This window comes from Callorhinus ursinus, unplaced genomic scaffold, assembly GCF_003265705.2.
Source record: "Callorhinus ursinus isolate GAN/ISIS: 27379988/994484 unplaced genomic scaffold, GSC_fseal_2.0 scaffold34, whole genome shotgun sequence".
NCBI classification, from domain to species: Eukaryota; Metazoa; Chordata; class Mammalia; order Carnivora; family Otariidae; genus Callorhinus; species Callorhinus ursinus.
The window spans coordinates 6784607-6800181 of NW_027397096.1; the positions used below are offsets into that span (position 1 = coordinate 6784607).

General features: G+C 52.1%; 1 protein-coding gene across 2 annotated transcripts; it reads left to right on the plus strand.

The window, feature by feature from the left end:
• Positions 1-265: 265 nt before the first annotated feature.
• TMEM98 (transmembrane protein 98) lies at positions 266-12101 on the plus strand. Of its 2 annotated transcripts, XM_073879419.1 has the most exons (8): positions 270-405; positions 1768-1882; positions 2657-2838; positions 4113-4244; positions 5216-5249; positions 7341-7456; positions 9779-9838; positions 11296-12101. In XM_073879419.1, exons 3-8 carry the CDS (start codon positions 2708-2710, stop codon positions 11501-11503), a joined length of 681 nt encoding a protein of 226 aa, XP_073735520.1. In that variant the 5' UTR covers positions 270-405; positions 1768-1882; positions 2657-2707; the 3' UTR covers positions 11504-12101. The 2 variants fall into 2 exon arrangements, with proteins under 2 accessions (XP_025707197.1, XP_073735520.1); XM_025851412.2 differs by lacking the exon at positions 1768-1882 and having other exon boundaries at positions 266-405.
• The last annotated feature ends 3474 nt before the right edge of the window (positions 12102-15575 follow it).

Below are 15575 nucleotides of genomic sequence, written 5' to 3' on the forward strand. Positions count from 1 at the left end.
GTCTCCGCAGCCCCACCGGATGGCCAGCCGGCAGGGGTCGGGGGGGGGGGGGGGGGAGAGGCGAGGACCGGGCGGCCTGCCTCTGTATGGCCTGGGCTCGGGGAGAGCCTGCTGGGTGGATGAGTGAGGGCCTCCCTCCGCCCCAACCCCCGGCCTGCCCCCCCGGGCCCGGCGGGGACGGCGGCGCCTGGCAGCGGGGGATTTGGATGCGGCGGCCGCCGCCCCCCCACCCATCAGCGGGTTGGCGCCCGGGGACTTTATCTTGATTCCTTCGGACAGCCCAGCTCCTTCCCGGCATGCCCCGCTCGCAGGAGCCGCCCGCGAGTCCCGCGCCCGGACTTTGCCATCGGCGGGGCCGAGCGGCCGGAGCGCCCCCGGGGATGCGTCCTGAGGCCGCGGCCTGAGGTGGGTGGGCCTCGCCGCGCCCCGGTGCCGCGGGAGCCGGGGGGTCCGGGCGCGCCGGGGGCCGAGGGGCGGCGCCCGGAGATTGGGGCTGACGCCTGGGGAGGAGGGGGCCCCGGGCCGGCCGCCCCTTTGTTGGGGCCGCGGAGCCCTCGCGGCGCAGCCGGGCCGCCCACAAGTTGGGCAAAGTTGGAGCTGCGCGCCTGGGAGCCCTGCGAGCCCTGCGCCGTGCCGGGTGGGGGTCCCTTCCTCCGACCTGGGTGTCCGGGCGGCTGTTTTGGGTGGCCGGGCAGTGGGGAGGAGGTAGGGGCTTGAGGCTTGGCTTGGGGCTATTTTATCCTGGTGGATTTAGAACCCCATGGAGGAGAGGAGGGTGGGACGCGCGCGCGCGCGCACACACACACACACACACACACCCACCCAAGAAACCGAGACCTACCGAAGCTTACACAAAGAGGAAGAGACAAAAAGTCATCCTGAAACACACAGAGAAGAAAAACACACAAAGACTCATACAGACAAATCCCGGAGTAAGGCAGCAAAAACTCAGAGAAAGCTCGTCAGCCTCAGAGAAACACACTCAAATGCCCGCAGGAAGAGAGGAAACAAAGCGGGTGGTCTTGGAGGCCGTGGCGCAGGGGGAGGGGGTAAGATGTCTGGAGAGGAAAATGGAGAGACACAGAGACAGAGACACAGAAATGAGAGGAGGAAAGAAAAAGGGCTAAAGCAGGTAGCCCTTTAGGAGGGACGGTGTAGAGGAACACACGTCTGGAGAAATTGAGGCAGACCCTGAGAATTACCTCCTGCCTTCCCCAACCCCCCCACGGGAGATACAGAAATGAAAGAGACCGACCCTAGCCTTCTTACCCTCCCGAGCAAGTGAGTTTGAGGTGGTAGACCAGCTGCTCTGTGGAACCTTTGAGAAAGGCCTCCTTGGCACTTTGAGCCAACCAAGTTGGCATGCTCGCCACCTGGCAAACTCCTACTCATCCTTCAAAACCCAGCTCAAACGCCACCTGCCTGTGAAGAAGACTTGCCCAGAAAAATGTCATGCAAGTACAGTTATCTCTTGTCTGTGTACCCTGCCATATGGCATAGACACAGGGATTTGAGGAGCTGGGGAAGAGGTTGACAAGTGAACAGCAAACATTTGTCCTCCTGCCCACCTCTTTCTCCCTCCTCAAGGTTTGAGGTCCATGTCTTATTTATCTCCACTCTTCAGAATCCTGCCTAGTGCTTGGTGCCTAGTAGATGACCAATAAATACTTATTGAATGACAACCGGGAACATTTGGACCCTCAGAGACATGTAGTATAGAGTAAGTCCATCGTCCTGGACTCCTAGATCAAAGCCCCTCTTTTGCAGGTGGAGAAATTAAAGCCCAGACAGGGGAAGAAACTTGCTCAAAGGCACAGAAGTAGGATCCTGCAACGAATACATACTTCTCTGAGGTGCCCTTGTTCCTCAGCCGGAGTCTAAAGTAGGTGTGGAAGAACCTCCTGAGTGAAAACAGGCAGTAGGCAAAGAACACTTTAACACCAGTTGTAGGTTTCCAACACTGAAAATGACAGTCAAATCCCTTTCCGGAATTTTTAGAATCTTCTTCCCTCCTTAGAAAGGAAAAGGGAGGTGAATGCCCATCTCACTCTAAGTGGATGGGTTTCTACTTTCTGACTACAGAAACTTGGACAAATTACTTAACCGCCCCGAACCTCAGTTTTCTCAACGGTAAAATGGGGCTATTAATACCTACTTCAGGGTTAACACACAAAGTGCCTGGCACAGAGGAGATTCTCAGTAAATGACATCCTCCCCTTCTTAGGAGGATATTCTTTCATGTACTTGGTGGAGATGTGAAACAATAATGCCAGTTAAAATGTGTCCTTTTGTCCAGATTTAAAAGGCCATCCTGGTCTGGCAGGTGGCAAACTCTTAATTAAACAAAAGGCAAATTTGGGGCAGGACATAAAATCCATCTTGATTCTATTCAGGCCCTCAGGTCTCTGCAGGTGACTTGGGGGAACCAGGCTCTCTCTGCCCCCCGCCCCCAGCAGGTAACTTGGTCTCTGCAGGTGACTTGGGGGAACCTGGCTCTCTCTGCCCCCCGCCCCCAGCAGGTAACTTGGTCTCTGCAGGTGACGTGGGGGAACCTGGCTCTCTATGCACCCCCAGCAGGTAAGACGCCCCCCCCCACTGCCCCACTCTCTTTTGCTGCTTCTTTACGAAGGCCTCCTCTGCCCTTGTGTCTTCTAAGATTTAGCCCACGCTGGGGATGTGACGGGGACAGAGGGAGCCCCGCAGCAGCATGGAGACTGTGGTGATTGTTGCGATAGGCGTGCTGGCCACCATCTTCCTGGCCTCGTTTGCAGCCTTGGTGATGGTGTGCAGGCAGCGTTATTGCCGGCCTCGAGACCTGTTGCAGCACTACGATTCCAAGTGAGTGGGCCTGGGGCGGGCAGGGAGCAGAGGTGGGCTCCGCCAGGGGCTCCAGCAACCGGACGAGAGAGCAGCCCAAGAAGTTTGGCACTGGGCCGCTTGAGTTCAGCTTTTTGTCTCTAAAATGGTACTTGAAGGCTTCCTTTCCAAGAGAGACCTTGGAGCTTTAGCGATGTCCTGAGCCTCGTCTGACTCTGTCACTGAGCTAAGGAGAGATTCCCTTTACGTGTTCACCTAGCACAATCCAACCAAACGCATAGGAACAGAAACCCCATGCCTGCACTCCAGCCACACGGGGAAGCAGCAGATGCTCAGTCTTGTGAAATCCCAGCATGGGACGGTCTCCTTCTTTGCGCAGATTTCTTCATAATGCATTTTGTGTGCAATAGATTTTATGAGCGAGATCCTATTTTCCGTTTAGGGATGTTTTAATTGGTAGACCCCTAAGGGACCATGACAACTAACCCTTAGTTTCTCTTACCCTTCTACTGAATCCTATCAGCGTCTGTGTCAAGTAGTGAATAATTTGTAAATGCCCGTTTATATGACCCAGGAAAGCTCTGCTATTGAACGGAAGGCTGCAGCGTCTCATGTTGTAAAGAACCTTGTTGTAAAGTGGGTGCTGTCACTTCTGCCACTTCTCCTGTAGAATGAGGAGGGGGTGGGGTTATGCAGACCAACGTCCTTCCAGTCCTTCCCGAGAATGATTCTGCAGACCAGGTAGGTTTGGGTAACAGGAACTTCAGCTTCTCAGTATCAGGTAGGCTTGAAGGGAAAATACGTTTTTTTGTTTTTGTTTTTGTTTTTGTTTTTAAGCTGGGCATGGGCCCCAACGCAGGGCTTGAACTCACGACCCTGAGATCAAGACCTGAGCTGAGATCAAGAGTCGGACGCTTAACTGACTCAGGCACCCAGGCTCCCCAGGAGGAAAATAAGTTTAAAAAGGATGTTATTTTGTGCAGAAGGAACAGCCTTGTCTAATACATTTCTGTATTTTTGGCTGTGGTTCTGCTCTTTCTCTTAGTGGTTCATCTCAGTCTGCTTCACTCTTCTTCTTTGCACCCCCGCCTGCCTCCTTGACTCACCTCTAGCCATGTGTCCTGCCCACACTTGCAGTCCCACTAGGGTTAGGTTTGGATCCAGGACATGAGGTCAGCGCTTTAACTTACTAACTTTCTATACATCCTGCTGGGGGGTACATGGGTCTCAGTGAGGAGAGGGTCAGCAACAGCCACCCATCCTGAAACCACTCTCCTGGGCTTTTTTCCTTCCAGGCCCATTGTGGACCTCATTGGCGCCATGGAGACCCAGTCGGAGCCGTCTGAGCTAGAACTGGACGATGTGGTCATCACCAACCCCCACATCGAGGCCATCCTGGAGAACGAAGACTGGATTGAAGATGCCTCGTAAGGCCTTAGGGACCGTTTGTTTGCTACACTCCCCTGAGGATGGCACATGGGGATTCTGGGTGCTCTTTTCTGGCTTCCTTTGCCAAGCACTACTGGGCATCTGGGAGCACTGGGCCACTTGCTGCTCATTGCCCCCAGCATGGGGTGGGGGGGTGGGGAATCAGATATGACAGTGTCTGTCCCCCCCGCCCCCGGCCCCCATTTTGTAGACCTAAACACCGGGGCCAGCAGATGTCCGGCAAAACTCGTTACAAGGTCACCCTGCTGTGCCTGGGTTATCCCTGGGGTGCCCGTGAATTTGGTACGCAGGCTCCAGGGATGAAGCCTTTGTCTTCAGGATCCCTCTGGGGTCCCTCTATCCAGCAGGAGCCTCTACATGTTGAGAATTGTATGCTGCTCCGAACCCTTATCATTCACTGGGCAGATGTGGGGGGGGGCATTATGTGTGGGACACTGGGGCAGTTACTGCAGTTATTAAACCGGTGGGAGAGACAGAATTCTACTCACTACAGTATCTCCGAAGTGAGAGCGGGTCCCTGCGCACAGTGCCGTGGGCACACAGCGTTGGTGATCTCTAGAGCTGTCTGGGATGTGGAGGTGGAGCGGGCTCTCGTGAAGGCTACCACAAAATGGGTGCCTTTTGACCTGGGTTTTGAAAGATGAGGTCATCACCAGGCTGAGGATAAGGGGAAGGACACCTGGTCTGGAGGGAACAGCGTCAGAAGCTCAGAAAGCATAACTTGACAAGTGAGCGCTACCTGGAAGAGGCAGCTGGACGTGGGCGGGGGAAAGGGAAGGAAAGAAGGTGCCTCCTCATTTAGCTCATGGAATTGTTCAGTTGAACCTGGAGGCATTCCTGCTTTGGGTGGTGTCCAGGTGTGTCAGAGCTAGGTGGGGGGCAGAGTTGGTGGCGGGAGCCGGGGAGGCCTCGATAGAGAAGCACTGACAGATTCTTCTTGTCTCCCCAGGGGTCTCATGTCCCATTGCATTGCCATCTTGAAGGTAATACTTTTGATTTCCCATGACATAAGGGGGGGGGTCATCAAAGCACCCCCGTGCACAGACTGTTGAAAGGGATCTTTCTAGGAAGGGCACTGAACCATGCAAGAGGCTTTTTAAAAACATGCCTGACACTTGGAATTTCTACTGTTTCTACTCCCTCCTGGATGGTCTGTTAACACTTTAGCGCTCTCACATCCTTTCAAAGGTTTTGTCTTACGTGGTCCTCCTAATACAGTGACTGTGTAGGTGGTCATTAGCCACATTTTCACCCATTGGGGAAGTCTGTGTGGCTGCCGACGGGGAGCGGGGCTCCTCACCCCCTCCCTGGGCACTTTCATTAACAGAGAGCTCGGCCCTTTGCTCAGCGAGTTGAGTTCCGTGTCTGGACTTCTCCAGTTACTAGAAAGTCCCTCACTGGCCCTTTCTTGCTGGGACAGTAGTCTGCCGAATGGGACAATCAGTGTTGAAAAATCCAAACCATGAGTACTTGAAGGCAGATTGTTTTTTTCCTAATTCTTGCCGCCTCCACGATTGGGTGGAAAATTGCATCCAATTTGCATTTTGGCTAGGTTTTATAGTTTGGGGTAATTTCTATAGTTTTAGCATTTGTTTTTCAATTCTTGCCTCATAGAATAACAATAATAGTGAAGTATTTGGCCAATTGCAGATATTGTTGTGTTCTTCATCTCAGCAACTTGGGAAACCACACATTTATCTTTTTGTCCAGTAATTATTCAACATTTCCAAAAAAGACAGCTTTATTGTTTCTTCAGTGTCATTCAGTACAACATATGAAAAAGCCTTTTGGGGCGCCTGGGTGGCTCAGTCAGTTGAGCGTCTGACTCTAGATCTCAGCTCAGGTCTTGATATCAGGGGTGTGAGTTCAAGCCTGGCGTTGGGCTCCAGGCTGGGCATGGAGCCTACAAATAAATAAATAAATAAGCTAAAAAAGTCTTTCATCCCACCTCTCCTTTAGCTGTCTCTCTTGGGGGTCAGAGGAGTGCCTAGTAGGAAATTGTTGTCATCAAGTCCAGGAGTATTTAATTCCAAGAAGCTCTTTGGGTGTAGATACGGTTACAGATACATAGGTCTAGCAAGTAAGCAATGATTCTGTATTCCACTCCCGTCTCCCAGCTAGGATGGGTCCTGGCACTGGGTTTTGTCCCTGTGAGGGCCTATTAGAGAAGGAGGTGACAGCTGAGGTGGGGGATAAGTCAGCAGGAAGGGAGTCCTAACTGGATTGGAATCAATGGCCCATCCTGAGAGTCTCCCATCAGAGGAGAGGCCCTGGGATCTGACGTCCCTTTAGCTTGGCCACGTGCTCTTGGGTCCCTGTGGCCTAGGCTCTCTCCTGGGTGGACTCTTGGCCTTCTTTCTGCCCTCCTTTCCAGCCCCGAGTATGAGGCAGGTCATGGAAGCTACTTGCCAGGGACAGAAGCGCCTCGAGGTTCTAACATCGAGGTGTGCAAGGGAGGAAACAAAGCTCTTGGGTTGGCCAGCACTGTTGACGGATGATGACAAAGGCCTCATGCCATAGTTTTGCGTTTTCCCCGCTTTTTTTCGAAGATCCTTTCCCCATCGTCCTGTTGACAAACATGCTAAGTATCACCCTAGAAAATTGTTGAACTGAGTGCCGCCGCTTTTGGAGGATGTGCTTCAAGGGAACAGTTGCCCTTTGTCCAGAGGGTGTTTCTGAGGGTGCCCTGCTGGAGAGATTTAGCCTTCTGGAAGACTAAACCATGAGGTGAAGGAATAGAAAGAGAAAGTAGGCTTTTCCCCTGAAACGAGAAGGTGAAATTAGAGCACATGATTTTTCTTAGACAGATTATTTCAGCTTAGACTCCTCTAAGCCGAAACGCTGACCCTGCTCTGAGGTTCCCACCCCTCCATCCTCACCGGGCCTTGTTCTCTGCTTTTGCCTCTTCCTCCGCTTGTCTCTGTGTGCTTTTGACTTCAACTTGCCCACTAGGTTAGGGGCCCCGGGGTGGGGGATGGAACCCACGGCAGGAGCCATATTTGTTTGTGGGAGTGGCAGACGCCCTTGGGGGGCCGAGGCACCCCTCATCACCTTTCTCCTCCCGGCTGTGTTAGATTTGTCACACTCTGACAGAAAAACTTGTTGCCATGACAATGGGCTCCGGGGCCAAGATGAAGACCTCAGCCAGTGTTGGTGACATCATCGTGGTGGCCAAGCGGATCAGCCCCAGGTGAGCTGGTGGGCCTTGAGGTTCCCACACGCCACTGGGCGGGGGGAGGGGTTGTGAGGGAGGGGGAGGGAGGGGTCAGAAGCTGAGGTGGCAGGTGGGCCAGGCTCCTTGAAGAAACCACATAGACAGCTTCAGTTACTCGTGTCCCAGACATTTACAGAACATCCAGGAGGGTTTAGATACTGAGAGACCAAGCCAGGGTGGTCTCATAAGGTTCCCCCCACCTCCCGCAGGCCCCCTCCAGTCGGCTTTTTGGGGAATTCTAGCATGCGACTAGTGCCGACGCTTCTAGTCCATTCTGCAGATCGCACTGTGGTGGCTTCCTCTCCCTTAGCCTCATACCAGCTGGGGCTGCCTGCTTCCCTCCTTCCCAAGCTCCGGGCCAGTAGGCACATTTCCCACTGGTGTCCACACCCCTCTATGCAGTGACCTGCTGGCTATGCCCCGCCCCGGCCCTATTTGTAATTGGGGACTAGTTTCGGGGACCCACTCCTTGCTACCGCCCTGTCACCCACTGTCCTAGCCATGGCCCAGCCAGTAGCCTCCAGGACCTGGTGGCTGGGGGGTAGGGGAGGTGAAGCCATACTTCATTCAGATCTCCCAAATTCCAGGCTGTCTGCAAAATCCCATGTGGGAGGCAATCAACAACTACACCCCCTCATTTGGGCTTGACTTCGTGGAGAAATAGAAAGCCCTTTTCTTAGGGAGAAGGGTGGTACTGAGTTTGTGCTGCCACCTGGTGGCCGGTATGTGGTTGTGCCTGAGTCGGGCGTTATCCCTGCGCGGGCTGTTTTCTCAGTCAGTGGGGTGCCTCCACACCCCTGGTGGGAATGGTGGCCTCGCTGTGAGTTCCAGGGGCTCTAGGTTTCCTGGTTGCATGGCCTCGGGTAGATCACCAGGAACCAGCCCTCTGAAGGAATATGCGAGTTGGTGCACTTGAACTCTGTCCAGGGCGTTCAGTGAGTTGAGAAAGTGGGAGGGAGAGAATCCAGGGGAGGGACTCCGCCCAGAACAGTTGTTGGCTTTCTATGGAGCGGGCCCGGGTGGGTGTAGCTATAGGACTTGCCTCAGCCTGGCCAGAAGGCCATCCAGCCCAGGCTCTGGGCAAGGACCAGGCATTCCACTGGCCACCCATTGTTGGTGGAGACTCTGCACTGCTCGTCTCTGCCGACCTTCATTGTGCTTCCCGTGAGGATTAGCCCTGGTGCCAGAGGGAGGGTGTGGCGTGGCTCAGAGGGCACACCTAACCCGGTGCACTCTGGCCCCTCCTACGAGCCCCTTGGACTACTTCTGGAATGCTCCGTGCCATAATTCAATCCGTGTCCTTGCTTTATCTTTTTGCCTTTACACGTCTTTCTACTTCTGGCCGTTTTTTTTGTCCCCATTGTTTTTCTTGCTCCATTTATTTCACATAACGTGTTGATAGCATGTGAGTTCCGAGGCCAGTGGCTTCAGCTTCAGGGCACTACAGAGAAAGGGGCCGTGAAGACAGCAGCCCACGTTCCTCTGCATGTCCTCACCAGCCCCGAGATAAGAACGCTGGAGAGCATCTATTTTCAAGTGCTTTTCACAATCAAACAATGCATCATTATTCTTTCTTCCTGACTATCAAGCGGTCCAGGAGCAAGGATTTGGATGAAAATCTTGAACCCTGCAAATCAGAATGAATAGTAGTTCCTTTCTGAACTTGGTTTAAAAAAAAATTAACCACGAAATTGTACCATAATGGAAAAGGAATCCAATGAAGCAGTTTGAACCCAAATTAAGCTTGTAGGGTTTTTTTAGTGTTCTGTATAACTATGTTCCACCATTTTAAAAAACACAATAGTAATAATACTTATAAAAGTTAAAACACTGTAGAGATAGAGTATCTGGAAAGTGAAGGAACCCCTAATTCCAGTCCATCCTAATCCCTGGAGGTGACACTAGTGAATGGGGAGTGTTCCTGCACTCTACCCAACTCTTGCGTGCCTTAGCTTTTGTTTACTCATTTTCACGCAAGCGGATCGGTCAAACTTTATATAGTGTTCCGCAGCTTGCCTCTTTAATTTAGCAGCATATCTCGAACATCATTGCAGATGTGTGAACTTACACTTTTTAAACTCTGGGGCCTTGAAACCAGAAAACAAAGTATTCTCTCAACTGAACCAGAAGTCTTTCTGTTTAAGTCTGTCTGAGAATGCAAAAGCCGTTAGAGAAGGGATCACCAAAGGTGGGGGCTCGAAGATCAGGAGAGAATTGGGACAAGAAGAGGGATGAAGGGAGGAAGGAGAAAAAGACAGAAGGAAAGTGAAGTTCTGAAAACGTTTTGCCTCCGCACAGAGTGGACGATGTGGTGAGATCGATGTACCCTCCGTTGGACCCCAAGCTCCTGGATGCCCGGTGAGAGTGGTGGAGGGGCCATTCGGCTTCTCGTGCTGGAAGCTTCCCATTTTATCACATCTGTGAGGTTCGCTGTTTGGGTTGCTGTGGAGAGGGCTGTTTGGCTGGGCTCCCAGAGCTACCTGGGCTTTGGGCACCGTTCATTGCAGTGTGAATGGTGAGAGAGGCCCGTGCTCTCCCTGAAACCTGGATTTGGGGAGAGCCAGTCTTAGATTTTGAATTTTTACACTAAAACATCTGGCCGCGCTAAGTCCTATCTGCACCTTCCCTCCCTCTTACTTTCCCCAGTGTCTGCCTCTGCTCCTTGGACCCCGGAAGCACACACCCCAGCTGTGAGGGCTGCCCAGTCTGTGGGTGGGGCAGGTGGTAAGCAGGGCAAGGGGAAGGCAGGGGCCCGGTCAACTCAAGCTGTGCTCACCTTCCACAGGACATACCCGGGACCCCTCCCCTCTCACGATCCTCCCCTAGTACACCGAGCACCCTTAGGCTTTTGAAATTACGTTCCTCTTCCAGATGCAAACCCATTAAAAGAAACCAGATTCTTTTGTCTCTCGGATGTATATGACCATTTCCTAGAGCTGCTGTGTGTGATGGTTGTCAGAGAGACCCTAGCTCACACTGCTCCGGTTGGCTTTTCTGTCCCACTCTTATTGCTGCCCCGCTGTGTCCATGGGCTGGTACTGTGTGATAGGTTCCCAAATGCATCATGCATGCTCACCGTATTCTGTCCCACTCTTATTGCTGCCCCGCTGTGTCCATGGGCTGGTACTGTGTGATAGGTTCCCAAATGCATCATGCACGCTCACCGTATTCTGTCCCACTCTTATTGCTGCACCGCTGTGTCCATGGGCTGGTACTGTGTGATAGGTTCCCAAATGCATCATGCACGCTCACCGTATAAATGATATTCTATGGGGAATCTTCCAATACTGGGGAAAAAATAAAACCCACTCCCCCTCAATTTGGTTTTCAATTAAATTTTGTTTTTAGAGTGGTGTAAACCAGCCCGGGGCCTTACTGATTCAAAATCCACAAGGGGTGCCCCAGGCAGGGATATGTCTAGCCTTCTTGTCTTTAAATGGGCAGCAGTTGGGGATGTGTTCATCCAGTTGACTAGATCCGAGCTGTCCCACAAAACACTCATCTGGGGGATGCTCATAGGTGTGCTGCAGAAAATAGGCTCCCCGGTCTTAAATAAGTTGGCGAGCCACGGCACGTCGTATTCTTTCTTGAGAGCTTTATCATGCACGTGTAAGGCCCAGAGAAGGCTTCGGTTAAACCTCGCTGAAGCCAGCCATTCCCAGATTTATTTGAGCGTGGAGCCATATTTTAATTACTCCCCAGCCCTCCGGCGAAGGGCCTCCAGTTTGGAAAACACCAGATTAGAGTCTGTCCATGTGGGCTTTGGTGCAAAATTCCTCCTTTCCCGGGGAAACCGGTCCTGTTGCTTTTTCTAGGACAACTGCCCTGCTCCTGTCGGTCAGTCATCTGGTGCTGGTGACCAGGAATGCCTGCCACCTGACCGGGGGCCTGGATTGGATTGACCAGTCACTGTCAGCCGCTGAGGAACACTTGGAAGTCCTTCGAGAAGCAGCCTTGGCTTCTGAGACAGACAAAGGCCTTCCAGGCCCTGAAGGTTTCCTGCAGGAGCAGTCGGCCATTTAGTGCCTGCTGCCGTCCCCGGCTGGCTCCTCGGATCCTCGGAGCCTTCCATTCCCCTCCCCTTGCCCCCCCGTAGTTTTAGGTGTTCTCCAAGGCTCTGGAGCTGTGTGTGCGTAGCTGGTGGCCTCGGGTGCAATTGCCAGTGGTGGCTGGTGAGTGGCAGTCCAACACCGCAGTTACGGGAAACAACAAGTCCCCTCTGTGCAGAAGAGCTTGAGAAACTGGCGGAGCGTCTGCTTTATTTAGTTCACCTAGTGTTTTCAGGAAAATTGAACCAGCGTATAAAAATCACAAGGTTACACGTTAAAATCAGAGTCTCTGGCCTCTCGTAGACAATCCGAAGCTAAGGCAACTCTGACATGCATTTTCAGAAGACAATCAGCTGGAACTCAGTAGGAGTTACTTCTTTCCACAGGGCTGGTGCTCCCTCGCCCGGTCTGGTTCATTTATTTGTAGTATCTGCCTGGTCCCCGAGGCATCTGGGTCCCCCCATCCCCTTACCAGGTTTGGCTTTGAAAGTGAACCCCTTCCCTTTTTGTCCCTGTGCCTGCAATTCTACATAGCTACCACTAGGAGGACAGTAAACTTACACTGAGATTTCTGTCGAGTGAGTGGTTATTGAGTCAAATTCAAATGCATGGGGTGTGGTGGGACGCATTTGAGAACTGAGGTTGGAAGAAGAGAGCCTAAGGATCCTGAGGATACCTTGTATGTATGACCCAAAAAGAGATATTGAAAGACCCTTCAGAGTTGGGGCAGAAGTACCCCCATAAGGTAGTTTCCACATGAGCAATGACATCCATGAAGGATGTGTTCCCTTTGCTTTTGAGATTTGTTTTTTCTGCAAGTATTGAAAGATGAGGGGCATTTTTATGACTGGAGATCTCTGTGGGACCCAGAATCACAACGGCATAATCCAGATGTACATCCAAATTGCATGATTGCCGTCATAAGCATATAGGAGAGACTGCCGTACTTTGCTTCCTCCTAGGATCTCAGAGCCAACCTTGCTCTCGGGAGAGGGCCCCGGCTTGGGGGCTGCTTTGGTTCATATGCTGTGCTGCTTAGCAAGTTCTGATAGCCATGTCTGGTCCCACTTCATTTTCTCTGCCCTGACTTGTCAGCAGATGTGTCGGTCTGATTCTAGAGACCCAGGAACCCATATTCCCAAGTCCAAAATCGGGGCCTCATTTGTCACTGTTATTGGGCACAGTCCGTTCTCTCCTGGAAAGCGGGATGCTTCTGACCGGCACGATGTATACCATTCCCACCAGGGAAATGGAGTCAGGAGCAGAAAGCTGGAGTGAGCTAGCACTGGACTGATGGATGGATTCCTGATGACAGGGGCGCCTTATTAGATCGTCTGTTCCCATCAGCTCTGAACACGTGCTAAGTGTCTCAAATTTTCTCATCCTGCTGGTAGGCTGTGAATAGGAAATGTCCACAAGGCCACTTGGACTTTTCCATTTGTGGCCTCCACAAAGAGTCATCCACAATCCTTCTGTTTTTATGTTTTTCCCCTTTCTTTCAAAATCTGCATTCCTAACCAGGTTAGAAACGACTTTCTATTAAGGTTTCGATGGTTGCCACAGTTATAAATGCCCCTGCCTTTTAACCCGTGTCAGAGCCCTAAGCCAGAGAGGCAGCTGCAGGTTGGCATCTTAAATACCCTCCACCAGACCTGGAGGGTGGGGATGAAGTTTCCTAGCATCCCTGGAGCCACGTCCGGAGTCACCTCCCTTCTGTGAGCCCCGGCGAGTCCCGGCACCTTCCCCCAGCCTTGGGGTTGCTGCAGGGAGAGGTTGCCGAACACCGGGAAGCGTCTCCTAGACTGTAGGATCTCTGATTCTGCTGCTTTGTAGTTTTTCTTTTGTCTCCAGTGCTGGACAAATAAGAGGTCTCTGGACAAGGCAGGTGCTGGTTGAGGTAGAAGAACCGTCTGGAGGGGGAGGGAGGCAGCCCTACTTCTCTTGGCTCCTTTGGGAGTTGGCTGAAGTTACCCTCCTCCTCTATAGAGAGTCTGGTTGGTGAGCACGGGGGATCCAGCCAGGTGTGGTTTCCCAGAGGATGGACACATCCCAGGTCCCTAGTTCACTAGCATCTTTGTTTATGGTGGTAGATCTTCCATGACATGCACTCCCTCCTACCCTGACTCAAATTCTGAATGAAGAAGGAATTAAGGAGAGGAACGGAGTGTGAAAAGAATAAAATCTCTGAAATCAAACAGAATTAGGTTCAAATTTGGGCCCTGTCATCTACTGTGTAAGCTTGGACAAGTTACTTAACTTCTCTGGTCCTTAGCTTTCTTATCTATAAAATCAAGGCTGCTTCCTACCTCACTGGGTTGGTATTTCAATCAAATGAAGTGGTGTATGTGAAATGCCTGGTTGCGTGCCCGGTACTCATTAGCCAGTATTAATGCGTCTCTCCCCAGAGCCCTGCCTCCCCCTTGCCCTGAGGCAGTTGACCCAGAGGTAGCACTTCAGTTACCATAGCTCTACCCAAGCAGAGGTCTCTGTTCATAAGCTCTGGAACTGAGTGGCCAAAGTTCTGGAATCACCACTGTGATAGGGAGAGTGGCCCAGCCCTGTCCCTGCCCTACCCCAAGTATGTTCACATGAAAACAGTCAGAACTCTTGGCCTCTTATCAGTGTTCCCAGGGTTGATTGTTCAAGCTCACATTCCTCCAGAGCATGGCCCAGGGAGCCTCCTCCAGCTTGTGAAATCTTCCAGATGGAGCACGTGTTCCTGGCATCCAGCTCACCCGGGTGCTCACCCTGACCTGCCTCATTCCGTAGTTCCTTCTCTCCGGAGACTATTCTCTGTGTACCCACATGAGCCTGATCTTTAGAAATGACTTACATCCCCAAGCCCCTGCATTGCTTTATGACCTGGGACATCTTGGGAAGGTGTCAAATGAAGACTTTCCATCTATTTCTTCCTTTCGTCCCTCTATCCTCCACCCCCCTTCTCATCCATTCCCTCCCACAAGCATGTCCTGTTTGCTCACTCTGGGGGGAAGTGTGCTAGGTGCTGGGGCTGTGAACAGAAGGCACCATCCCCGTCCTTAGGAAGCAAGAGGGACAAATGAGCAGTGGACTGAACCTCAGCTGGGGCAATGTAGTGATGGAGGGTGCAGAGCAGTGGGGTGGGGGGGTCAGGAAAGAGACCCGGAGGGGGGGAACAGTTGCCCCTGTCGAGACTGTCAGGGGACTGAGAGGTGTTCCGGGCAGACTGGACAACACAGAAAAGGGCCAGGGCAGCATGGCTGATTTGAGAAAGGCAGGTGACTGCGGAGGCTGGAGTGTGGGATGGACAGGGTGTCAGATCATGGAGGACCCTATAGATCATATTGAGGAGCCAGAGCCTTATCTGAGCATAATCAGGACCATAGAAAGGCTTTAAGCAGGGGAGTGACTAGGTCAGATTTGCAATTTCAAAAGAGTCATTTACTTCATGCCCTATGACGTTAGGCTCCAGGGCCCATAAGTTTGCCTGATGCCACTGAATACCTGTTTCCCCCCTGAGTCTGAGGGGCTTGTGACTCAATCATGGTCGAAGCAGGATGGACAACTGGTTAGGAAGGAGGAAGAGGGGCTAGGCATCAGAACAGAAAATGCTGGAGGCTTCTGGCGGATACTGATGCTATCTCTATGTCAGAAAAGCTGATTAGCAGAGTTTTAAGAATTTGTGGCATAACTGGGTCCTTGCTGTTTCAGCCCATCTGTGTTTTTATCATTCCTGTTTTACAGATAAGGAAACCACAGCCTAGGGAGATCAGTAGCTTTCCTGGAGTTAGGAAGAATCAGAGCAGGAAGTTTAACTCCCCACCTGCGTCCTCAACCAAACACTCTTGCCTGCCTGGGGATGGCGGGGATGGACGGGGGAATCCATGATGGGAAGGGAGTAACAGATACCAGTGTCATCCCATTTTATTCTAGTTTTAATATTTTTCACTTAAAAAAATGACGGTTGTGACCCATAAATTAATTTCATGGCTCACTAATCGGTTACAACCCAAAGGATGATAGTACATGGGTACTAAAATGAGGGCTGGGACATGGGTGAGGTACTC